Genomic DNA, 27,809 nt, shown 5'->3' with positions numbered 1-27,809 from the left:
TTGATTGCTTATTTAGAGCACTAAACTTTGTCTTTTCTATTGAAAAACCTACATGTTGATTTTTGCATGCAAACTTGCACAAAGGCAGACCAGAGTGCCAGAGTAAACAAAAATTCCAATTTTTTGGATTTATTTTCTAATTATTTCGAATTTAGGTTGAGGGGCTTCACTTTTCTCAGCCAAATGAGCTAGCTAGGTAATCTCACAAGAATTTTCACTCAGCAGCTACTACGTTGCAGCTTACAGTGCGGACCGTCCGGTACATCTGCAGACACGTTTGAAAGAATCTACAAAAAAAAATGGTAAAAGAACTCGTAAAAAAGTTAATTTACCAATAGTCAGATGCTTCGTATGTTTAGCCGAAGGCACTTGCGGGCACAGTGGCTTTTTATGTTATTTATAATGAAGAGGAACGGTGAGTTAGAACACCGAGAAGTTGACGCTGCAAAATGGTGTTCAGACGCAAACATAGCATGTTGACTGCCATTGCATGCCAACAGAAGAGCTTAAAGAACCTTGATGGTATAAATTTGTGCCAGATACAATGGATCAAACTGATGCAAAAACACAGCATAGTACACTACGCTCTGATTATACGAGACCCAATGATTATACGAGACCCAAGTTGGCGGACTCGTGCTCCACTCCCACTCGAGTAGCTGACCGTGTCACATGATATCAACAGAGAATGTTTTTCAAGTTGATCTCAAGTCAAGGTTGGGCGTAGTCATAAACTGCCGCTTCCTGCACCATTTGACATTTTGAAGAAAAACTGATGCATGCTACCAGGACTCCACATGGCGCTGTATTCATAGAGAGCCCAAGCACTATTCAGCAGCGTGCGACATTTGCACATGACTTGTGAGAACCAAAGCAAAAGAAATTGAACAGATTACAGATATAATACTCTCTCATAGATTTCCTCCACTGCAGCTACTTATATTATACTGAGAAGGGGAAGGCAAGGAACAAGGTCCAGTGAGGAAAGACAGGAAGCTAACCAGGCGAAGCTCCTTAGTCGTCACTCACCACTCAGTCAGCTGTACCTCTTCTTCCTCCTATTCCTTGTGCTGCCTCATGCTTTCCTCCCTCACCCTCCTCGCCACGCTCAGCAGCTTCTCCTTGTCGCAATGTAGCTATTACATATATGGCAGAGGCCAGGAGAGGTGGTAAGAGATACTGAGTGAGTCGCAACAGCGAACAGGCCAGCCCTGCTACATTCTTCCATCTCTAGTCGTCTGTGTTGACAGAAGTATGCTGCTGCTTCATCCCTTCCAACAGCACTACCACCTTCATGAATGCTGCTATTTATCCCTTCCAACAGGGTTACCACCTCCATGACAACATCCCTCCTACTCATCCTTTACCAACTAGCTTTGTCCAAGTAAAAGATTAGTCAACATCACAGACAAAGTCACTAAGACTTCTGTTTAGTACTCCAATTAACTATATGACCTCACGCCAACACAACAAAAAATATTTTAGACAGAGCACAAATTTGGGAATGCAGTAGCATCTTTTCTAAACTTCGAACACCGCTATTTTCCAATAACTGCTAGAGATTTTCATTCTATTCAGAACAAATTCACATGACACAGAAAAGGAGCTGTGTGACAGGAAAATCAGGATAGTGACTAAAATGGCCTTTTTAAGCAGAACACAAATTTGGTTTCCAGAAGGAAAAAAAATGAAAGAGAAGTATCGCATAAAACATAGAAATGTAGTAAAAATTCCACAGTGCTCTAAATCCACATGAAATCTTTTACAATAGGGTCACAAACTTCGAAAATTTAGATAGTTGTACAAAGCTTTGTTCAATTTTGAAAACAAATGATTGAAGAAACCAAAGTTCCTTTAAAAACTTTGACGCTAGAGTAATTGAGTTGCCAGAAGCAGCCTAAAACAGCATGTTTATAAGTGCGACGCAGGAACACGTAGAATCATCTGGCCAGAGTAAAATAGTTATAAGCATCCTGTCAAATAGCAATATGGGTAAAGATAAGTGAAATTGTTCTCCAAAAATATATTAGTTGTATATAGAAAAGTAAAAGAAAACTAGCTGTTAAATATATGCATAACTTGCACTTTGGGGTTTGTACGTAGTATTTAAAAGAAATACAATAAAAGCTTTTTTTTTAATGGAAGCATTAATATGTTATACTCCATGTGAAACATTGACACGATAAAAAATGATAAGGCTCGCCAAAAGTTCTTTGCTTGCAATCTGACAATGTTTCAAACCTACCAAGGAAACTACAAGAACACAGCCTAAAGTATTTTAACAAATTCACAGAGATTTAAAGATAAACAAAACAGATATAAAGCATCCCTGAACTAAAAGAGAGCTCACATAATCAAAACTTTCACCTATAGACACAAGTATATCTGCATTTACCTACTACTCTCTCCAATACCATAAGATGTTATTGCAACCAATATACGAGTTAATGGGTTGTAATAACATCTTCTACTATGGGAAAGAGGGAGTAAAATTTAAGACTTAACTTTATTTTTCAAATCATAACCTTGATCAATCTTAGCATGGCTAGCTCTAAATGCAGCAAACATAATAAAGTTACAGGAGGACAGTCACTAAACTAAAAAGCAATTTATCAAGAAGTACTGCTTCCTTAATACTTAACAGCTGGCTTATCGTTTCAAACAGCTCATAGAAGACACGAACTATATTATGCAGTTCAGGTTACCGTATTTTACCATAGTAAAATAACAATAGACGAATGGATTCAGGCACGTCCTAGATCTCATCAAGAATGCACAATACTAGAATTCGAAACTACCATATTATGGTTTATAAATGAAGTAAAAACAGATAGAAGAAGAACACTGCAAGACTAATATCTGGGTAAATGTAAAGCTAACTTCTTCTCAGATAAAGAAAAACAAGGTATTAGAACTAGATGTAGCTTCTACAGTTAGGGCACATCCACCAATCAAATCTTACCTAATGACCCATGTAATTTCTTCCTGGGCCTCCCGGTGGACCGCCATACCCACCACCACCTCCATAGCCACCCATATAGCCACCTGGCATACCAGGCACGCCGCCACCACCAAGAGTTCCAGAAGAGCCTGAATTTGGCACTCCTGAAGCATTTGGACCAACTCCAAGGATATTGTTCAGACCCAACCCTCCCCCTTGGTTGGCCAGGAAAGCTGTCAAGGCCTGCCCCAATACAGGATTCATTCCTTGACCTCCTGGTACACCCCCAGGCAGTGAAGCCAAGCTCGCTGGAGATGACATCCCATAACCGGCACCGAGGCTACCAGCCATAGAATGGCTACTGGCGCCATAACCAGCAGCACCCTTCCTCCCACTGGTACTGGCAGCACCATATCCTCCACCTTTGTTGGGTTTGGGTCCATCGATTGCCTTCTGGCAGTGCAGCATAACACCTTCAAACGACTTATGCGGCTCCTGCAGCGCCTTCTTGGCGCCATCAAGGGTCTTGTAGACAAACAGAGCAAACCCCTTGGGCTTCCCGGTTGCCTTGTCAAGCCCAAGTGGACCCTCCTCAATCTCACCATACTTTGCAAAGAACTGCATCAGTTTCTGTGGGTCGATTTCTGCGCCAACATTGCTGACAAAAATCTTGCGCTGCGTGTACTCAGACACTGGTGGCAGTACCAACGCTGGCGGAGCTGGAGCTGGAGATGTAGCGAGCATAGGGTTGCTGGCCGCACCGCCAGACGGGACAGGGCCCACAGAGGCGAGCTGGCAGGAGGTGGTGCGGTTGCCGATCTTCTTCTGGGGCTCGAGCAGGGCTGCGCGGGCGCCGGCACGGCGGCGGAAGAGGATGAAGCCGTAGCCCTTGCACTTGCCCGTGTTACGGTCGGAGACGAGCTTGAGGTCCTCGATCTCGCCGTAGGGGCCGAACGCCTCCTTGAGGGTGTCGACGGTGGTGTCCCAGCCGAGGCCATGGACGAAGATCTTCCGCTGGGCCGGATCCGCGTCGGCCGCGGCGCGGACGGCGGCGAGCACGTCGCCGTGGCCGACGGCGGCGTCGCGGAGAAGCTCGACGAGCTGCTCCTTGGGGAACGCCTCCAGCAGCGCCTGGATCGAGGCGGGGTCGCTCTCGCCCTCGTCCACCTCCTCATCCGCCTGCTGCTGCTGCTCCTCCTCGTCCACCTCCTCTTCCACCTCCACCTCCTCCCACTCGTCCTCCTCGCCGCCCAGCTCCTGGGGCGGCTTCTCCTCCGTGGCCGCAGCGGCGGATCCGGTTTTCTGGGCCACGGTTTGGGAGGACGGGGCGTAGAATTCGGCTAGGGTTTCGGGCTGGGGGGTGGGAGCCGCTGGCTCGGCGATCTTGGCAGCAGCAGCCGTGGCCTTGGCGGCGGCGGCCCTGGCAGCGGCAGTGGATTTGGACTCGAGCTTCCGCTTCTTGCCCATGGCGACGGCGAGGTGGGGGAGATCGGCGGCGAAAGCGAGCTAGGGTTTCGACGATTTGGGAAGGGAAAAAGGAAAGGGGGGATATGATATGGCTGGGCGATAAAAGGCGAGGGTTGGTATCGTATATCGCCACGCGCTCGGGTGGCTGCCTAGACGGCCCCTGATGGGTTAAACCGTTAAAGCAGTTGTTGCCTTCTGGCAGAAAATTTGTGAAAAACAGCCCATGGCCTGTACGATTATTATTATTATTATTATTCGAATATGTGTATATTTCACATTGTTCTAAAGAAAAGGTGTATATTTCACCCGCCTCCTTTCAATTAATAAAGTCGTACGGTTGAAAGATGCAAGAATGTTGTAAGAACGTAAACAACTCAATCAAACAAAGATAAATAAGAAACACAGTTTGATCCGGCGATGTTCTCCTCGCGTGAACGCCAACATAGAAGCAGCACCAACAACAAATAAGCTATGGTATGGAGGGCAGCACTATGTGTTCACCCTTCTATGTTAGTGAAGCAACATCTTCACTCTCCATCGCCGAAGAGAGTCCCGACCCTCTCGTCATGGATCACAAGACGTCGTACCAATGGCAGGTGGAGGTGTTCACCCTAGAACAAGGAGAGATGCATTCCAAGACACCACCAAGACAGACCACCACGCCTCAACAGAGACACAGGTGCCACAGATAACTTCAATGGGGATGATGTCTACGCACGCTTCTATTCCTGTAGACAGTGTTGGGCCTCCAAGAGCAGAGGTTTGTAGAACAGCAGCAAGTTTCCCTTAAGTGAATCACCCAAGGTTTATCGAACTCAGGGAGGTAGAGGTCAAAGATATCCCTCTCAAGCAACCCTGCAATTACGATACAAGAAATCTCTTGTGTCCCCAACACACCTAATACACTTGTCAGATGTATAGGTGCACTAGTTCGGCGAAGAGATAGTAAAATGCAAGTGATATGGATGAATATGAGTGGTAATAGCAATCTGAAATAAATATGGCTAAACATGCAGTGGAACAGTAAATAAATGGTGTTTCGATGTTTGGAAACAAGACCTAGGGATCATACTTTCACTAGTGGACACTCTCAACATTGATCACATAATTGAATAGATAAATGCTACTTTCTCTACACTCTCTTGTTGGATGACAAATACCATTCATTGTGTAGGGCTACAAGAGCTCCCTCAGGCCGGAGTTAACAAGCTCCACAACATCCGGTGTTCATATTTAAGTAACCTTTAGAGTGTATGATAGACCATTGCAATTTAGACCGAGTACTAACATAGCATGCACACTGTCACCGTCGGGCTATGAAAGGGGGAATAGATCACATCAATACTATCATAGTAATAGTTAACTCCATAATCTACAAGAGATTACAATCATAACCTATGCCAAGTACTACATGATGCACACACTGTCAACATTACATCATGGAGGAGGAATAGCGTACTTTAATAACATCACTAGAGTAGCACATAGATTAATAGTGATACAAAGCTCATCATATGGATCTCGATCATGTAAAGCAGCTCATGAGATCATTGTATTGAAGTACATGGGAGAGAGATGAACCACATAGCTACCGGTAGAACCCTCGGCCTCGGGGGAGAACTACTCCCTCCTCATCATGGGAGACAGCAGCGGCGATGAAGATGGCGGTGGTGTCGATGGAGATGCCTTCCGGGGGCAATTCCCCGTCCCGGCGGCGTGCTGGAATAGAGACTTCGGTCCCCCGAATCTTAGCTTCGCGATGGCGGCGGCTCTGGAACTTTTCTCGTATCGTGGCTTATTGGTGTCGAAGTTTTAGGTCACGAGGAGTCTTATAGGCGAAGAGGCGGAGTCGGAGGGGCCCTGGGGGGCCCACACAGTAGGGGGCGCCCCCCCCCCCTTGGCCGCGCCGCCTTGTGGGGTGGGGCCCCCTTGGCTCCCCTCTGGCCCCTCTTCGGTGCTCTGGAAGCTTCCGGGAAAAATAAGCTACTGGGCGTTGATTTCGTCCAATTCCGAGAATATTTCCTTTGTAGGATTTCTGAAACCAAAAACAGCACAAAACAGAAACTGGCACTTCGGCATCTCGTTAATAGGTTAGTTCCGGAAAATGCATAATAATGATGTAAAGTGTGTATAAAACATGTGAGTATCATCATAAAAGTAGCATGGAACATAAGAAATTATAGATACGTTTGAGACGTATCAAGCATCCCCAAGCTTAGTTCCTACTCGTCCTCGAGTAGGTAAACGATAACAAAGATAATTTCTGAAGTGACATGCTATCATAATCTTGATCAATACTATTGTAAAGCACATGAGATGAATGCAGCGATTCGAAGCAATGGTAAAGACAATGAGTAAACAACTGAACCATATAGCAAAGACTTTTCATGAATAGTACTTTCGAGACAAGCATCAATAAGACTTGCATAAGAGTTAACTCATAAAGCAATAAATTCAAAGTAGAAAGCTTTGAAGCAACACAGAGGAAGATATAAGTTTCAGCGGTTGCTTTCAACTTCAACATGTATATCTCATGGATAATTGTCAACACAAAGTAATATGATGAATGCAAATAAGTAAGTATGTAGGAATCAATGCACAGTTAACACACGTGTTTGCTTATAAGATGGAAGGAAGTAGGTAAACTGACTCAGCATAAAGTAAAAGAATGGCCCTTCGCAGAGTGAAGCATGGATTACTATTTTTGTGCTAGAGCTTTTATTTTGAAAACATAGAAACAATTTTGGCAACGGTAGTAATAAAGCATATGTGTTATGCATAAGACATCTTATAAGTTGCAAGCCTCATGCATAGATTACCAATAGTGCTCGCACCTTGTCCTAATTAGTTTGGATTTACATGGATTATCATTGCATAGCATATGTTTCAACCAAGTGTCACAAAGGGGTACCTCTATGCCGCCTGTACAAAGGTCTAAGGAGAAAGTTCGCATTGGATTTCTCGCTTTTGATTATTATCAACTTAGACATCCATACCGGGACAACATAGACAACAGATAATGGACTCCTCTTTAATGCATAAGCATTCAACAACAAATAATATTCTCATAAGAGATTGAGGATTAGTGTCCAAACTGAAACTTCCACCATGATTCATGGCTTTAGTTAGCGGCCCAATGTTCTTCTCTAACAATATGCATACTCAAACTGTTTGATCATGATAAATCACCCTTACTTCAGATAAGACGAACATGCATAGAAACTCACATGATATTCAACAAAGGTGTAATAGTTGATGGCGTCCCCAGAAACATGGTTACCGCTCAACAAGCAACTTATAAGAAATAAGATATATAAGGTACATATTCAATACCACAATAGTTTTTAAGCTATTTTCCCATGAGCTATATATTGCAAAGACAAAGAATGAAATTTTTAAAGGTAGCACTCAAGTAATTTACTTTGAAATGGCTGAGAAATACCATGTAGTAGGTAGGTATGGTGGACACAAATGGCATAGTTTTTGGCTCAAGGATTTTGGATGCACGGCAAGTATTCCCTCTCAATACAAGGCTTAGGCTAGCAAGGTTGTTTGAAGCAAACTCAAGTATGAACCGGTACAGCAAAATTTACATAAGCACATATTGCAAGCATTATAAGACTCCACATTGTCTTCCTTGTTGTTCAAACACCTCACCAGAAAATATCTAGACTCTAGAGAGACCAATCATGCAAACCAAATTTTAACAAGCTCTATGTAGTTCTTCATTAATAGGTGCAAAGTACATGATGCAAAAGCTTAAACATGATCTATATGAGCACAACAATTGCCAAGTATCAAATTATTCAAGACATTATACCAATTACCACATGAAGCATTTTCCGTTTCCAACCATAATAATGATGAACGAAGCAGTTTCAACCTTCGCCATGAACATTAAAAGTAAAGCTAAGAACACCAGTGTTCATATGAACAAGAGCGTGTGTCTCTCCCACACAAGCATGAATTTATTCAGAGAATGAAAATAACAAAAACAAAAATAAAAGCACACAGACGCTCCAAGTAAAGCACATAAGATGTGATGGAATAAAAATATAGTTTCACTAGAGGTGACCTGATAAGTTGTCGATGAAGAAGGAGATGCCTTGGGCATCCCCAAGCTTAGATGCTTGAGTCTTCTTAAAATATGCAGGGATGAACCACGGGGGCATCCCCAAGCTTTAACTTTTCACTCTTATTGATTGATACGCGTACAGCACGCGTCCGTTGGAAACCCCAAGAGGAAGGTGTGATGCGTACAACAGCAAGTTTTCCCTCAGTAAGAAACCAAGGTTAATCGAACCAGTAGGAGCCAAGAAGCACGTTGAAGGTTGATGGCGGCGGAGTGTAGTGCAGCGCAACACCAGGGATTCCGGCGCCAACGTGGAACCTGCACAACACAACCAAATTACTTTGCCCCAACGTGAAAGTGAGGTTGTCAATCTCACCGGCTTGCTGTAACAAAGGATTAGATGTATAGTGTGGATGATGATGTTTGCAGAGAACAGTAAGAACGAGTATTGCAGTAGATTGTATTCGATGTAAAAGAATGGACTGGGGTCCACAGTTCACTAGTGGTGTCTCTCCCATAAGAAATAGCATGTTGGGTGAACAAATTACAGTTGGGCAATTGACAAATAAAGAGGGCATGACAATGCACATACATGTTATTTTGAGTAGTGTGAGATTTAATTGGGCATTACGACAAAGTACATAGACCGCTATCCAGCATGCATCTATGCCTAAAAATTCCACCTTCAGGTTATCATCCGAACCCCCTCCAGTATTAAGTTGCAAACAACAGACAATTGCATTAAGTATGGTGCGTAATGTAATCAACACAAATATCCTTAGACATAGCATTGATGTTTTATCCCTAGTGGCAACAGCACATCCACAACCTTAGAACTTTCTGTCACTGTCCCAGATTTAATGGAGGCATGAACCCACTATCGAGCATAAATACTCCCTCTTGGAGTTACAAGTAACGACTTGGCAAGAGCCTCTACTAATAACGGAGAGCATGCAAGATCATAAACAACACATAGCTGATAGATCAATAATCAACATAACATAGCATTCAATATTCATCGGATCCCAACAAACGCAACATGCAGCATTACAAATAGATGATCTTGATCATGTTAGGCAGCTCACAAGATCGACAATGATAGCACAATTAGGAGAAGACAACCATCTAGCTACTGCTATGGACCCATAGTCCAGGGGTGAACTACTCACACATCACTCCGGAGGCGACCATGGCGGTGAAGAGTCCTCCGGGAGATGATTCCCCTCTCCGGTAGGGTGCCGGAGGCGATCTCCTGAATCCCCCGAGATGGGATTGGCGGCGGCGTCTCTGGAAGGTTTTCCGTATCGTGGCTCTCGGTACTGGAGTTATTATCGACGAAGGCTTCTTATAGGCGAAGAGGTAGGTTTAGGGGCGACGCGAGGGGCCCACATGCTAGGGCCACGCGGCCAGGGGCTGGGCCGCGCCGCCCTACTGTGGCGTCGCCTCGTCGCCCCACTTCGTTTCCCTTTCGGACTTCTGGAAGCTTCGTGGAAAAATAAGATCCTGGGCGTTGATTTCGTCCAATTCCGAGAATATTTCCTTACTAGGATTTCTGAAACCAAAAACAGCAACTGGCTCTTCGGCATCTTGTTAATAGGTTAGTGCCGGAAAATGCATAAAAATGACATAAAGTATGTATAAAACATGTGTGTATCATCGTAAAACAAGCATGGAACATAAGAAATTATCGATACGTTGGAGACGTATCAGCATCCCCAAGCTTAGTTCCTACTCGTCCCGAGTAGGTAAACGATAACAAAGATAATTTCTGAAGTGACATGCTATCATAATCTTGATCAATACTATTGTAAGCACATGAGATGAATACAGCGATTCGAAGCAATGGTAAATACAATGAGTAAACAATTGAATCATATAGCAAAGACTTTTCATGAATAGTACTTTCAAGACAAGCATCAATAAGTCTTGCATAAGAGTTAACTCATAAAGCAATAAATTCATAGTAAAGGCATTGAAGCAACACAAAGGAAGATTAAGTTTCAGCGGTTGCTTTCAACTTGTAACATGTATATCTCATGGATAGTTGTCAATGCAAAGTAATATAATAAGTACAATAGGTAAACATGTAAGAATCAATGCACAGTTAATATAAGTGTTTGCTTCTAAGATAGAAAGAAGTAGATAAACTGACTCAACATAAAAGTAGAAGAATGGCCCTTCACAGAGGGAAGCATTGATTGCTATATTTGTGCTAGAGCTTTTATTTTGAACACATAAAGAGAGCATAAAAGTAAAGTTTTGAGAGGTGTTTGTTGTTGTCAACGAATGGTAGTGGGCACTCTAACCCCCTTGCCAGACAGACTTTCAAAGAGCGGCTCCCATGAGTTTTTATTTTTGGGTGGCACTCCTTCCAACCTTGCTTTCACAAACCATGGCTAACCGAATCCTCGGGTGCCTGCCAACAATCTCGTACCATGAAGGAGTACCTTTTTATTTTAGTTTTATTTAGATGACACTCCTCCCCACCTTTGCTTTCTCAAGCCATGGCTAACCGAATCCTCGGGTGCCGTCCAACAATCACATACCATGGAGGAGTGTCTATTTGTAAATTTATGAAAGTTAATTAATTCGGGGATGGGAACCCCATTGCCAGCTCTTTTTGCAAAATTATTGGATAAGCGGATGAAGCCACTAGTCCATTGGTGAAAGTTGCCCAACAAGATTGAAAGATAAACACCACATACTTCCTCATGAGCTATAAAACATTGACACAAATAAGAGGTAATAACTTTTGAATTGTTTAAAGATAGCACTCAAGCAATTTACTTTGGAATGGCGGAGAAATACCATGTAGTAGGTAGGTATGGTGGACACAAGTGGCATAGTTTTTGGCTCAAGGATTTTGGATGCACGAGAAGTAATCCTTCTCAATACAAGGCTTAGGCTAGCAAGGTTATTTGAAGCAAACACAAGTATGAACCGGTACAGCAAAACTCACATAAGAACATATTGCAAGCATTATAAGACTCTACACCGTCTTCCTTGTTGTTCAACCCTTACTAGAAAATATCTAGACCTTAGAGAGACCAATCATGCAAACCAAATTTTAGCAAGCTCTATGTATTTCTTCACTAATAGGTGCAAAGTATATGATGCAAGAGCTTAAACATGAGCATAACAATTGCCAAGTATCACATTATTCAAGACATCATACCAATTACCACATGTAGAATTTCCCGTTTCCAACCATATAACAATTAACGAAGCAGTTTCAACCTTCGCCATGAACATTATGAGTAAAGCCAAGAACATATATGTTCATATGCAACAGCGGAGCGTGTCTCTCTCCCACACAAGCATGAATTTATTCAGAGAATGAAAATAACAAAAATGAAAATAAAAGCACACAGACGCTCCAAGTAAAGTACATAAGATGTGACGGAATAAAAATATAGTATCACTAGAGGTGACCTGATAATTTGTCGATGAAGAAGGGGATGCCTTGGGCATCCCCAAGATTAGATGCTTGAGTCTTCTTGAAATATGCAGGGATGAACCATCGGGCATCCCCAAGCTTAGAGCTTTCACTCTCCTTGATCATATTGTATCATCCTCCTCTCTTGACCCTTGAAAACTTCCTCCACACCAAACTCAAAACAAACTCATTAGAGGGTTAGTGCATAATCAAAAATTCACATATTCAGAGGTGACACAATCATTCTTAACACTTATGAACATTGCTCAAAGCTACTGGAAGTTAATGGAATAAAGAAATACATCAAACATAGCAAAACAGGCAATGCGAAATAAAAGGCAGAATCTGTCAAAACAGAACAGTCTGTAAAGACGAATTTTTTAGAGGCACCAGACTTGCTCAGATGAAAATTCTCAAATTGAATGAAAGTTGCGTACATATCTGAGGATCACTCACGTAAATTGGCAGATTTTTCTGAGTTATCTACAGAGAATACTACTCAAATTCGTGACAGCAAGAAATCTGTTTCTGCGCAGTAATCCAAATCTAGTATGAACCTTACTATCAAAGACTTTACTTGGCACAACAATGCAATAAAATAAAGATAAGGAGAGGTTGCTACAGTAATAACAACTTCCAAGACTCAAATATATAACAAAAGTACTGTAGTAAAATCATGGGTTGTCTCCCATAAACGCTTTTCTTTAACGCCTTTCAGCTAGGCACAGAAAGTGTGAATCAAGTAACATCAAGAGATGAAGCATCAACATCATAATTTGTTCTAATGATAGAATCAAAAGGTAACTTCATTCTCTTTCTAGGGAAGTGTTCCATACCTTTCTTGAGAGGAAATTGATATTTAATATTACCTTCCTTCATATCAATAATAGCACCAACAGTTCGAAGAAAAGGTCTTCCCAATATAATGGGACAAGATGCATTGCATTCAATATCCAACACAACAAAATCAACGGGGACAATGTTATTGTTAACCGTAATGCGTACATTATCAATCCTCCCCAAAGATTTCTTTGTAGAATTATCAGCAAGATTAACATCCAAATAACAATTTTTCAATGGTGGCAAGTCAAGCATATTATAGATTTTCCTAGGCATAACGGAAATACTTGCACCAAGATCACATAAAGCATTACAATCAAAATCATTGACCTTCATCTTAATGATGGGCTCCCAACCATCTTCCAACTTCCTAGGAATAGAAGTTTCAAGTTTTAGTTTCTCTTCTCTAGCTTTTATGAGAGCATTTGTAATATGTTTTGTAAAGGCCAAATTTATAGCACTAGCATTAGGACTTTTAGCAAGTTTTTGTAAGAACTTTATAACTTCAGAGATGTGGCAATCATCAAAATCTAAACCATTATAATCTAAAGCAATGGGATCATTGTCCCCAATATTGGAAAAAAATTCAGCAGTTTTATCACAAGCAGTTTCAGCAGTTTTAGTAGTTTCAGGCAATTTTGCAAGCTTTGCATTAGGAGTAGAAACATTGTCAACACCAATTATTTTACCATTGAGAGTAGGAGGTGTGTCAACATGTGAAGCATTTTCATTGCTAGTGGTGGTAATAGTCCAAACTTTAGCTACATTATTATCTTTAGCATTTTCTTCTTTTTCCCACCTAGCACGCAATTCCGCCATCAATCTTATATTCTCATTAATTATAACTTGGATGGCGTTTGCTGTAGCAAATGACTTAATATCTTTATCTTCATTAGACATAACTTCCGATTTCAAAAGATCAACATCACCAGCAAGACTATCGACTTTAGAAGCAAGTATATCAATTTTACCAAGTTTTTCTTCAACAGTTTTGTTAAAAGCAGTTTGTGTACTAATAAATTCTTTAAGCATAGCTTCAAGTCCAGGGGGTGTATTCCTATTATTGTTGTAAGAATTCCCATAAGAATTACCATAACCGTTACCATTATTATAAGGATATGGCCTATAGTTGTTACTAGAATTATTCCGATAAGCATTGTTGTTGAAATTATTATTTTTAATGAAGTTCACATCAACATGTTCTTCTTGAGCAACCAATGAAGCTAACGGAACATTATTAGGATCAACATTAGTCCTACCATTCACAAGCATAGACATAATAGCATCAATCTTATCATTCAAGGAGGAGGTTTCTTCAACAGAATTTACCTTCTTACCTTGTGGAGGTCTTTCCGTGTGCCATTCAAAGTAATTAATCATCATATTATCAAGAAGCTTTGTTGCGGCGCCTAGAGTGATGGACATAAAAGTACCTCCAGCAGCTGAATCCAATAGGTTCTGCAAAGAAAAATTCAATCCTGCATAAAAGGTTTGGATGATCATCCAAGTAGTCAGTTAATGGGTTGGGCAATTTTTAACCAAAGATTTCATTCTTTCCCATGCTTGGGCAACATGCTCATTATCCAATTGCTTAAAATTCATTATGCTACTTCTCAAAGATATAATTTTAGCAGGAGGATAATATCTACCAATGAAAGCATCCTTACATTTAGTCCATGAATCAATACTATTCTTAGGCAAAGATAGCAACCAATCTTTAGCTCTTCCTCTTAATGAGAAAGGAAACAATTTTAATTTTATAATGTCACCATCTACATCCTTATACTTTTGCATTTCACATAGTTCAACAAAATTATTAAGATGGGCAGCAGCATCATCGGAACTAACACCAGAAAATTGCTCTCTCATAACAAGATTTAGTAAAGCAGGTTTAATTTCAAAGAATTCTGCTGTAGTAGCAGGTGGAGCAATAGGTGTGCGTAAGAAATCATTATTATTTGTGTTTGTGAAGTCACACAACTTAGTATTTTCAGGAGTACCCATTCTAGCAATAGTAAATAAAGCAAACTAGATAAAGTAAATGCAAGTAACTAATTTTTTTTGTGTTTTTAATATGGAGAAAGCAAACAAGATAGTAAATAAAGTAAAGCAAGTAACTAATTTTTTTGTATTTTGTTTTAGTGCAGCAAACAAATAAGTAAATAAAATAAAGCAAGACAAAAACAAAGTAAAGAGATTGGAAGTGGAGACTCCCCTTGCAGCGTGTCTTGATCTCACCAAACAAGCGCTTTGAGAAAAAGAGCTTGATACGCGTACAACACGCGTCCGTTGGGAACCCCAAGAGGAAAGTGTGATGCGTACAGCAGCAAGTTTTCCCTCGCAAGAAACCAAGGTTTATCGAACCAAGAGGGAGCCAAGAAGCACGTTGAAGGTTGATGGCGGCGGAGTGTAGTGCGGCGCAACACCAGGGATTCCGGCGCCAACGTGGAACCTGCACAACACAACCAAATTACTTTGCCCCAACGTGACAGTGATGTTGTCAATCTCACCGGCTTGCTGTAACAAAGGATTAGATGTATAGTGTGGATGATGATGTTTGCAGAGAACAGTAAGAACGAGTATTGCAGTAGATTGTATTCGATGTAAAAGAATGGACCGGGGTCCACAGTTCACTAGTGGTGTCTCTCCCATAAGAAATAGCATGTTGGATGAACAAATTACAGTTGGGCAATTGACAAATAAAGAGGGCATGACAGTGTAGTGTGAGATTTAATTGGGCATTACGACAAAGTACATAGACCGCTATCCAGCATGCATCTACGCCTAAAAAGTCCACCTTCAGGTTATCATCCGAACCCCCTCCAGTATTAAGTTGCAAACAACATACAATTGCATTAAGTATGGTGCGTAATGTAATCAACACAAATATCCTTAGACATAGCATTGATGTTTTATCCCTAGTGGCAACAACACATCCACAACCTTAGAACTTTCTGTCACTGTCCCAGATTTAATGGAGGCATGAACCCACTATCGAGCATAAATACTCCCTCTTGGAGTTACAAGTAACGACTTGGCCAGAGCCTATACTAATAACGGAGAGCATGCAAGATCATAAACAACACATAGATGATAGATCAATAATCAACATAACATAGCATTCAATATTCATCGGATCCCAACAAACGCAACATGTAGCATTGCAAATAGATGATCTTGATCATGTTACGCAGCTCACAAGATCTAACAATGATAGCACAATTAGGAGAAGACGACCATCTAGCTACTGCTATGGACCCATAGTCCAGGGGTGAACTACTCACACATCACTCCGGAGGTGACCATGGCGGTGAAGAGTCCTCCGGGAGATGATTCCCCTCTCCGGCAGGGTGCCGGAGGCGATCTCCTGAATCCCCCGAGATGGGATTGGCGGCGGCGGCGTCTCTGGAAGGTTTTCCGTATCGTGGCTCTCGGTACTGGAATTATTATCGACGAAGGCTTCTTGTAGGCGAAGAGGTAGGTTTAGGGGCGACGCGAGGGGCCCACACGCTAGGGCCGCGCGGCCAGGGGCTGGGCCGTGCCGCCCTACTGTGGCGTCGCCTCGTCGCCCCACTTCGTTTTCCTTTCAGACTTCTGGAAGCTTCGTGGAAAAATAAGATACTGGGCGTTGATTTCGTCCAATTCCGAGAATATTTCCTTACTAGGATTTCTGAAACCAAAAACAGCAGAAAACAGCAACTGGCTCTTCGGCATCTTGTTAATAGGTTAGTGACGAAAAATGCATAAAAATGACATAAAGTATGTATAAAACATGTGTGTATCATCATAAAACAAGCATGGAACATAAGAAATTATCGATACGTTGGAGACGTATAAGTGATCATATTGTATCATCCTCCTCTTTTGACCCTTGAAAACTTCCTCCACACCAAACTCAAAACAAACTCATTAGAGGGTTAGTGCATAATCAAAAATTCACATGTTCAGAGGTGACATAATCATTCTTAACACTTCTGGACATTGCACAAAGCTACTGGAAGTTAATGGAATAAAGAAATCCATCAAACATAGCAAAACAGGCAATGCGAAATAAAAGGCAGAATCTGTCAAAACAGAACAGTCCGTAAAGACGAATTTTTCTGGGGCACTTAACTTGCTCAGATAAAAATGCTAAAATTTAATGAAAGTTGCGTACATATCTGAGGATCACGCACGTAAATTGGCAGATTTTTCTGAGTGACCTACAGAGAATAATACTCAAATTCGTGACAGCAAGAAATCTGTTTCTGCGCAGTAATCCAAATCTAGTATCATCTTTACTATCAAAGACTTTAATTGGCACAACAATGCAATAAAATAAAGATAAGGAGAGGTTGCTACAGTAGTAACAACTTCCAAGACACAACAAAACAATAGCAAAATAAAAACATGGGTTATCTCCCAAGAAGTGCTTTCTTTATAGCCATTAAGATGGGCTCAGCAATTTTAATGATGCTCACATAAGGAATAAGAGAATGAAGCAAAAGAGAGCATCAAGAAGCAAATTCAAAACACATTTAAGTCTAACCCACTTCCTATGCATAGGAATCTTGTACACAAATAAATTCATGAGGAGAAAAGTGACAAGCATAGGAAGATAAAACACAAGTAACTTCAAAATTTTCAGCATGTAGAGAGGTGTTTTAGTAACATGAAAATTTCTACAACCATATTTCCCTCTCTCATAATAATTTCCAGTAGCAACATGAACAAACTCAATAATATAACTATCACATAAAGCATTCTCGTTCACATGCATAAAAGTATCATTACTCTCCACATGAGCATAATCAATTTTATTAGTTGTAGTGGGAGCAAATTCAACAAAGTAGCTATCATTTTTATTCTCATCACCATAATCATCAAATATAGGAGGCATAGTATAATCATAATAACCTTTATCCTCCATAGTAGGTGGACTGAAAGTATGATAGTCATCATTGTAATCATCATATATAGGAGGTAAAGTATCATCAAAGAAAATTTTCTCCTCCATGCTTGGGGGACTAAAAATATCATGCTCATCAAAACCAGCTTCCCCAAGCTTAGAATTTTCCATAGCATTAGCAACAATGGTGTTCGAAGCGTTCATACTAATAACATTGCTACTAGCATGCAAATAAGGTTCCATAGGTTTTTTAATTTTCGCATCACACAATTTATGTCTTAACTCAGGAAATAGATTAAAAAGCTCACTGTTATTTTCCATTATGCCTAACTAGTGAAAATAAAAACAAGAAACAAAAAGATATAATTGCAGGATCTAAAGGAAATAGCTTCAAGCACTCACACACCGGCAACAGTGCTAGGAAATAGCTTAGTAGTCAGAGGATGTGAATACCTTTTACCTTACCTCCCCGGCAACAGCGCCAGAAAATAGCTTGATGTCTACACATGCTTCTATTCCTGTAGACAGTGTTGAGCCTCCAAGAGCAGAGGTTTATTGTGTCCCTCTCAAGCAACCCTGCAATTACGATACAAGAAGTCTATTGTGTCCCCAACACACCTAATACACTTGTCAGATGTATAGGTGCACTAGTTCGGCGAAGAGATAGTAAAATGCAAGTGATATGGATGAATATGAGTGGTAATAGCAATCTGAAATAAATATGGCAGCGAGTAAACATGCAGTGGAACAGTAAATAAACGGTGTTTCGATGTTTGGAAACAAGGCCTAGGGATCATACTTTCACTAGTGGACACTCTCAACATTGATCACATAATTGAATAGATAAATGCTACTTTCTCTACACTCTCTTGTTGGATGACAAACACCATTCATTGTGTAGGGCTACAAGAGCTCCCTCAAGCCGGAGTTAACAAGCTCCACAACATCCGGTGTTCATATTTAAGTAACCTTTAGAGTGCATGATAGACCATTGCAATTTAGACCGAGTACTAACATAGCATGCACACTGTCACCGTCAGGCTATGAAAGGGGGAATAGATCACATCAATACTATCATAGTAATAGTTAACTCCATAATCTACAAGAGATTACAATCATAACCTATGCCAAGTACTACATGATGCACACACACTGTCAACATTACATCATGGAGGAGGAATAGAGTACTTTAATAACATCACTAGAGTAGCACATAGATTAATAGTGATACAAAGCTCATCATATGGATCTCGATCATGTAAAGCAGCTCATGAGATCATTGTATTGAAGTACATGGGAGAGAGATGAACCACATAGCTACCGGTAGAACCCTCAGCCTCGGGGGAGAACTACTCCCTCCTCATCATGGGAGACAGCAGCGGCGATGAAGATGGCGGTGGTGTCGATGGAGATGCCTTCCGGGGGCAATTCCCCGTCCCGGCGGCGTGCCGGAACAGAGACTTATGTCCCCCGAATCTTGGCTTCGCGATGGCGGCGGCTCTGGAACTTTTCTCGTATCGAGGCTTATTGGTGTCGAAGTTTTAGGTCACGAGGAGTCTTATAGGCGAAGAGGCGGAGTCAGAGGGGCCCTGGGGGCCCACACAGTAGGGGGGCACGCCCCCCCTTGGTCGCGCCGCCTTGTGGGGTGGGGCCCCCTTGTCTCCCCTCTGGCCCCTCTTCGGTGCTCTGGAAGCTTCCGGGAAAAATAAGATACTGGGCGTTGATTTCGTCCAATTCCGAGAATATTTCCTTTGTAGGATTTCTGAAACAAAAAACAACACAAAACAGGAACTGACACTTCGGCATCTCGTTAATAGGTTAGTTCCGGAAAATGCATAATAATGATGTAAAGTGTGTATAAAACATGTGAGTATCATCATAAAAGTAGCATGGAACATAAGGAATTATAGATACGTTTGAGACGTATCAGGGGACACCCAGGAGAAGGAAAAGTTTGGAAGAAGATGTAGAACTCGAAGACGCGGAGAAGCTGAGCATAGCAGTAGATCCTTGTTGTCACCTTCATCACCAGGTCGCGTGAGCTTGCCTGGAGCCTTTCTTAACCGGCATCGAGGGGAAGGGAGCAGGAGGAGGGTGGCGGGGAGAGGGGGAACCCTAGTCGCTCTCGAGTCGCCCTCGAGAGGACGACGCGATGGCCGAACCGACACGAGGGATTAGGCAATGATGGGGCAATTAGCAAGCCAGCTACCTCACCCACAAGGTGCAGGGCACGTATGGTGTCGCTGTGCTGGGGCCCACGCCCGCGCGCGCAACCATTGCCATGGTACGAAGTCTCCGGCAAGACCATGAACAGCAACCGCAACAGGCTCGTCTCATCTCTCATGCGACACTATGATCCTTCTTTCGTCGTCCTTGCGCTTGCAGAGGACGGCAAGGGGCAACGGTGTCGGCGTGGTTTGCCAAGCGAGTTTAGTTATGTGTGTGTTGCAACTAGCTACTACAAGTTGATTGCTTCCATCGTGGGTTGGCTTGGTAGATGATTTTTTTCCGATTCAACAGCTTTATTGATCAACCACATGGGTTACAATCCTTCAAGAGGATATCTTCTAAAAATGGTGGAACAAAATTTATCCACACGGATCTTCTCCTAGCAGCACTAGCTCTATGAGCACAAGAATGAGCCGCCATATTAGCCAGACTATTTACATGAATAATCTCAAAGCTAGAAAAAAAACCACCAAGCTCCTTAATTTCTTGGGATATACTAGTAATTATAGATCTACTAGGGCCAAGATATTTCAAGAGGCTGACCTCTAAAGCATTTGTTTCCACAATCACATGTTGTAAACTCATGTCAACAGCCATCCGATGATAAGGATCGACCTATGATCCGTAGAGTTTTGCCCAATCTTTCACAAAGAGTCAACAAAATAGTAAGATAATAAATCTCCCAATCGCTCTATAAACATAACCTGAAGAAGAGGAACGAATTCTAGCAAGCAACATGATGATGATCAACACGCCTCAAACCTCAGCCTGATAATTCTTGATGCACACAAGAACCTTCACGCAACTTTATTTAACTGGATACACGGCGGCACCGTCCCCGGATGGATGATACACACGTCGACACAACTCAATGTCTAAACTCCAAATTATGAACCCCTTAAACCCTAGTCGCTGGTTCATTTATATATGAGACCAGAAAACTACTCGGCTTGACAGGCCCAAACCGAAACATAAAATAAATCCTAGATGACCCACAACATGACCTGGCTAAAAATAACATGTACACAAATAAAACATGCAACCGGCCCAAGTACCTACATGGTTCGATCACCTTCATGGATCATCTCTAGCTTGGTGGAGTCCTGATGATACGGGCATGAAGGCCGAGGTGAAGCCCAATTTCAGGACTTCACCTAGCTAGTTATCTTATTTATCGTATTTTATATCTATGGTCATATGTGGGCCAATTAGGGATTTTATTGAGTTGAGTCAGTTTGATTTGGGCCTATCCAAACCAAGGTAGAGAAGCTCACTAGGGCTAGCCAGCCAACCCGCTCATATATATAAGGGCTGGGATGGCTAGGGTTTTAGGTTGGAACGAGTTTGAGTTAAGTCTAGACGCTATCGTGTGTGTGTGTGTGTGCTTGGTGAAGCATCCCTTCGGGGACGGCGCCGCCGTTTATCTATTATAGTTGGTGTGGAGGTTCTTGTGTTTATCAGGGATTGTCGTGCTTTGGTCTTGAGGCGTGGTGATCTCCATCACGTTGCTTGATGGATTTATCCTCTACTTCAGGTTGCGTTCCGCGCGTAATTAGACGTATCTATCTACCCGGGTTCTCGCTGTGAAAGATTGGGCAACATCTAATTAGCCCATATATGACCATAGATATAAAATACGATAGATAAGATAACTAACTAGGTGCAGTCCTGAAATTGGGCTTCACCTCGGGCTTCATGCCCATATCATCTAAAGTTGGGCTTCACCTCCTCTTCATAGGAACAATAGGAGGTGCACGGATGCCCTCATCAGCCGAACTCCATCTCTTAAAGCTTCAGCTTCCATCACTAGGGTAGGCGATCCCTGGTTATACCAAAGGGCTTGTGCCTTTATAAGTTTACATGTACGGTCACGTATAACACACCCATATGTGCCCTCATTACTCTCAATATTAAATCCATAAATCCATCATTAACATTTATGTTGATAGTACCTTGATCTGGTGGTTTCCAACTTGAATTAGTTCTTTTCGGTTGAACACTTCTGTTTTTCCCAACCTGACGAAGATTTGTAGATGAATCTTATCCTGGCTAAAAAGCGCCATGAGGCACTAGTTCACGGTAAACATATCGATACATGGTTCAACTATGCTAGCCACACGCCCACATCGGCAGTTTGCATCTCAGCGAATTCCGTCGGAAAGAGTGACCTAGCAGAGCCTTGTCAAAATGGCACCCGTTATGACTAATAGAACCACGCCACGTCAGTGCTACGAGTCTGCAACGGCCAAATACCCCAAACCATCCAAAATCTACCCAAAACCACCCAACTCTGCCCAAAAACCGACCGAGGGGGAGATTTACCTAGTATTGAATAAGTAAGTGTTAAAATCACACACCAAGAATTTAGCAGGATTTTGCTCGAGTAACAAACATTTGAGTTTAGGGGGATTTTGCACCAATCACCAACATTTAAGGGTAAAATACATAGTTAATCCTTATTTTTTCGAAAAGACTTCGTTGATCCGCCAACTTCCCCCAACAAAATGTTGCCTCGCCAACTTTTATGAAGAAAACTGCGGTGACCCAACATACCACTGCATGTTGTAGTATACAAGTCGTTGATATGATCTTTGTGAAGGGACTTCTTCACAATTTGCCATATCCCTCAGAGTGGTACAACAGAAACATTGCAGGTCATAACACTCCATACATCATTACAAACATTGTCTTAACAAGTTGGTACTCTCACAGGTCGTATGAGAACACCCTAAGATACTACTTAAGTACGATTACAACTCATAACCAATATAAAGAGAGCTCAACAACTTATTTAGGTAAGTTCTACGTTGCTCGACTCTATGATGCTAGGGTATGTCACTACTCCTCCACCTCCGTGTCATCAGGTCCGTAGACTATCCCATAGTCTACTCCTTCCACTCCGCCCTAAGAAGATCAGGTTCCTCGTAGACCAGCTCGTAACTTCCTTCTGGTGCTCCATCGTTGATGGCCTCCACTTCCGGATCACAGTCTAGCAAGGGTGTCGAAAGAAAGTGAGTACAGAGGTACTCAGCAAGTTCTAAAAGAGTAAAAAGGTGTTTGATGCACTAGCTACGACCATTGATCAGGAAATCGCAGGTTAATGCATGTTTTGAAATCATTTCTTCAAAAGGTTGCTTTTATTATGAAAACTATGCCCGTCAGTCTTCACAGGTTGACTAGAACTTCGTGGAGTTCCTTTCCTGCCGCGTTCGCAGTTCCCTTCCCAGAACAGGGAGTGACAACCACAATTTGATACACTCTGCAGAGGTGCGTTACTTTTCCCACAAGAGATTCCACCCCTTTTGCCATCCGCAGGGACTTGCCCCCGTTCACACTTCCTTTGGTGTGAGGCCAGGTATGAAAATCCAAGCCCACACCGCCTTCTCCGCGACTGCAAACCCACCCTTTTGTCCGACCCTACACCCCCAGTAGACTTCTTCCGATAATACGGCTTTACTCACGGTGTACTCCGGACAATCCATCATAGATCGTAGAGCTTATCATCACTAATGGATGTGGATTTAAAAGGCTATCCCAACCTACGGCAGTGCCTCCAACACCCCGCCAGCTCTACCAATCCGTTGGCATGCAGAAGGGAAAAGATACGGCTGGCTTCCCCAGGGCCATTATAGATCTCATGGTCAACGCGGTTTGTACGGCACTAGAATCACTGGACGGCATTGGTAATTAATCCTAGGGTGATATAACCCATGCAATGGAACATCCACCATATCAACACATACCATGGTTCCATTGCCAGCCACATAGTCATATTCATAGTTGGAAAGTAACATTTTATTTGCGATGCAGGAATGATAAGTATATAGCTTTGCATTAAAGTAGTACAAAATAATCAAGTTGACATGAGCAAGGGTGAACTTGCCTGTGGACTGCAAGATAGTGCAGTTCAATGCAGTTGATGGAACCTGGACCTCGGGTTCTGTAAGAAGCATCATTGTCCGGTAAGGACAATGTTATAAAACTCCAAATAATGCAATCATGGATGTATTATTTTATGTTGAATCCCTTTACCCCGCTGAGTTATAGCAATTTAGGGTTGAGTTAAGATTTATGCCTTTTGCAGTAACTTGCAATTGATTTAAAAGTGTAAACCATTTTAATTCACATAAAGTAAGATACTTCAAAGTAAAACTAATTTACTTGGTGATTCCTTTACTCATTCCAAAAATAATTTGAAATCATAGAGTTACCTCTATAGTTTTTGGAATAAAAAGGAATATATTATTTTCTTGGAAAAATACCTTTCTCAATAGAAATGACTTGGAATAGTAGAATTTCATTTTGAAATGTTTGAAAATAAGTATTTGAACTTATTTGAGATTTTTCCTTGAATTTTAAATACAAGGAAATAATAGTTAAAAATTCCAAGTTATTATTTAAATTCTTCAAATTCATAATTTTGAATTTGTTTCTTAAATTCTATTTCATATTTTATTCTCGTTAAGATTTATTTTTCATTCACTAATCCAATTTTTAATGGATTTTTAGAGTTGTATTTTATTTACTAAAAATTGGTGAAATCCTGGTCTTTTTCTAAAAAGTAAAAAGACTAAATTACCCCTGGCCCCTATTGGGCCAGCCCACTTAACTAAGGCCCATGGGACAGCCCACTAAGGCTAGTCCCATTATGGGTCGGTGGCGCCGAAGCGGCCCACCTCACTCACTCGCTCGTCTCTCTCACTCGCTCGTCCCTAACCCTAATCCTCTCGCGACGCCCGTGGCGATGGCGTCGCCGCCATGGCCGCCGCCGCTTTCCGGCCATCTCCATGCTCCCCTGCCCTAGCCACCTACCAAATCGGGACCGCCGCGAGACGATCTATCGATCTGTCCGCGTGGTTTCCCCCATCTCTTCCTCTCCTGGCGAATCGCCTCCACTCTGGATCTCGTGGAGAATCGCCCCTGGCGATTGGCGATCTCCGGCGAGCCCTCATCCTCATCGTCGACGTGTGCGCCTCCGAGACTAACCTGGCGCGGGTGCTGCTCACAGTACCTGTGCCGTCGTCTCTGGTGCCCTGCTATGGTGGTGGTGTTCGTGTTCGTCGGCGTAACGCCGGTGCCTACCCTGGCTTTGCAGCTGCTATGGCCGCGCGAGCACTGCCTCGCCATGCCATAGCTTCTGCCACCAGGCGCGTGTAAGTTTCTTCTCCTCCTCCTTCTCTTCTCCATGCCTGTGCGCCTCCCTTGCTTCTGTACTTCTTCTCCCTCATGTTCTGTTGCTTTCTGGTGATCCTGTGATCACACAGAGCTCTGCCATGGCTGCTTAATCTGCCTATGCTTCCATTTGCTGCAAGCTCATGGCCAAATCACCAGTTTCTGGTACTGGCTAGTGTTGCCTTGCATGTTGTACATGCTCTGTTTGCTTATCTGTTGCTCCTAGCCTGTTCTAATCTTTCTATGCTCTACTGTGCTTGCTTATGAGCTTGCTATGCCATGCTGTACTTGCTTGTGCTTACTGGCATGTTGTACTTGCTTGTCTAGGTGTACTGTGGTGCATCAGTGACACTTGTGAGTGCCAGTGGTGCTTGTGAAATGCTTCTGTGCTTCTTGTGTAAGCTAATGATCCATTGGATCAACCATTGCTTGTTGGCTAGCTTATATGTGTGGCTTGACTTGATTCAATTGATCCATTTGATCAATTAAATGTCAGTGATTGCTTACTGATTAATTCTGTGACTAAGTGATTCATTTTCCTTGGTGATGCTGATGCTCAAGCATCACTATGCTACTGCATACATGTGCTATTGCTTGCTCTAGCTTACTGGACTAGATCCAGTGGCTATGATGCAGTGATTGGTGTTGTGTTGCCCTATAGTGTGCTACTGTCAATAAATAGTATGAATTTGTTACATATTCATGCTTGAATAAATTGATTCATGATGAACTGCTTATGCAGTGATGATTTAAATGACTTGCTTGCATATGAATTTGCTATTCATGATTGTTTAGCAAGAAAATGAATCTGAATCCATTTCTGGATGATGATGTGCTATAGTTGGCTTTATTTTAAATGGTGCTAAGTGTGATGTGACCTCAGTAGCCTTGCTACTGATTGGTTACTCACCTATTTAATTGGATCTTGTGGGCTACTCAACTTTAATTGCATATTTGGGAATCATACTAGATATGAATGCCAATATGCTTGCCTGTGATGAAATCTAGGGTTTACTGATGGTTATAAGCTTAGGATTTTCTGTGTAGTCTTTATTAGCTGCTAATCATTGCAATACATCTACTGGTGCTATCTGTGCATATGATCTTGCTAGTGTGTGCATCTGTGCATGATTGCTAGCTTCTGTGCACAAGATCTGTATCTAGATGATTTCTATTTTAGTGGCTTCTAGACTGGCAGTAATCCTTGGTGAAAACCAAGTGATGATCTACCCATTTGAGCATCTGCTCAATCCCATGACTATGTCATGCATATTTTATGGATCAGATCCATTGGATCTGTCCAGGAACTTGGTATACCTTGTTCCAGCTCCTAGAGTGAAATATTTGGTTGTTGCAGACTTGTGGTTTTGTGCACAGCCCTTCACCTCCAGATTCTAGTGGATCTTCTCAGGTCACCATGATTCCTGGTGGCTAAGTGGTTGTGTGTTGGTTCTGTTCTTGAGTATGAACTGGATGAACTTGTGTTGGCTCTAGTCTTCACCCTTACCTGGTGAATTATCCTATCTGGTCGACTGTCATGGTTCTAGGGTTTGTGTCCTTTTATATGATCTCTACTTCTACTCTGGCCATGACACACATGCCTGGGTTACTTTGTGACTCAGCTGTTGCATTGCCTTGCTGTTGCTTGATCAGCAACAACCCTCATATGCTGAAACTTGAGCCCCTGTGGCTGCTCAGTTTTGGTCTGCTTGCTCTTATCTTGTGCTGTCCAGGGATTTGGACAAGCACAAGTGTGCAGTGACAGTGTTCACTATCCAAACTGAATTTCTGTGATGTTGTGCTATCTGTCCAAACTGAATTTCTAACACTTACATTCTGGCTAGCACTTGTTATTTGTTTTGCAGGTTTGAAGTGGAATATGGCTAGAGGATCATCTACAAGTCATTTAGTCTAGGTTTTAGTTTAGAACAAACTTGTAATTTCCCCTTTTTATTTCTGTTTATTATTCCTCAATTCTTGTATCAAGAATATTGTAAAGACTTTGTAATTTGTGTTATGTATCAATAAAGCTCAAGTTTTGTTTATGAGCTTTTGTCTTATGTAATGTTTATATTCTTGATTAAATATTGTATTTAATATTCAATTTGAAATTCAAAGTCATTTGAATTCATAAGTTGTGTTTGAATTGTGAATTCCATATTTATATTGTGTAATGCTTATTGTTCAATGTATTAACACTTGTCAAATGAAATCATTCCCCAAATTAATAAGATACAAAAGAGATCATGTCGAAATTTCCCTAACTCACATTGCCTAACCCTAATTGCAAAATGAGAGAGAACCTCGATCCCTCTTAGGTTTAGTTGCAATAAGGCGCGAAAATTTCCCCCGTTTTGCGATGAAATGCACAACCCATTTCTAAATCTACCCTTCGTTGTTCCTATGTTCTGGGTTATTACAGCCTCTCCCCCTTAACAGAAACTTCGTCCCGAAGTTAAGATTGGTACCTGAACATCTCGGGGTAAGACTTCCTGAGTTCTTCTTCCGTCTCCCAAGTTGCTTCTCGCTCAGGATGATGTTGCCATTGAACCTTGCAATATTTGATTGCTCTGTTTCTTAACTTCTTCCATTGTACTTCTAAGATCTTTTTAGGTTTTTCCACATAAGTTAGGTCAGATTGCAATTCTATTTCTTCATAAGTGATAGGATCATCCGGTGCCTTCAAACACTTTCTGAGTTGTGATACATGAAACACATTGTGAACTTGACTTAGTTGCTCCGGTAATTCCAACTCAAAAGCTGT

At 42.0% G+C, this 27,809-nt stretch overlaps 1 protein-coding gene across 3 annotated transcripts; it reads right to left on the bottom strand.

Annotated features, from left to right (window-relative positions):
- Nucleotides 1-859: 859 nt before the first annotated feature.
- Nucleotides 860-4,544, bottom strand: LOC127342362 (RNA-binding protein P). 3 transcript variants are annotated; one of them, XM_051368303.2, is made up of 2 exons: nt 2,963-4,544; nt 860-1,370 (listed from the first exon to the last, which is right to left on the bottom strand). In XM_051368303.2, the coding sequence occupies exon 1, from the start codon at nt 4,406-4,408 to the stop codon at nt 2,963-2,965; it is 1,446 nt and encodes a 481-aa protein (XP_051224263.1). In that variant the 5' UTR covers nt 4,409-4,544; the 3' UTR covers nt 860-1,370. The 3 variants fall into 3 exon arrangements, with proteins under 3 accessions (XP_051224263.1, XP_051224262.1, XP_051224260.1); XM_051368302.2 differs by lacking the exon at nt 860-1,370 and adding an exon at nt 1,709-1,944; XM_051368300.2 differs by lacking the exon at nt 860-1,370 and adding an exon at nt 1,709-1,973 and having other exon boundaries at nt 2,963-4,542.
- Between the last annotated feature and the right edge of the window lie 23,265 nt (nt 4,545-27,809).

This window comes from Lolium perenne, chromosome 3 (assembly GCF_019359855.2).
Source record: "Lolium perenne isolate Kyuss_39 chromosome 3, Kyuss_2.0, whole genome shotgun sequence".
NCBI classification, from domain to species: Eukaryota; Viridiplantae; Streptophyta; class Magnoliopsida; order Poales; family Poaceae; genus Lolium; species Lolium perenne.
The sequence above is the reverse complement of the archived record's forward strand: the minus strand, read 5'-3'. Positions and strand labels throughout refer to the sequence as shown.

What these genes read in the sequence shown, in the direction of transcription:
- LOC127342362 (XM_051368303.2), bottom strand. Translation starts at nt 4,408, where the DNA reads ATGGGCAAGAAGCGGAAGCTCGAGTCCAAATCCACTGCCGCTGCCAGG.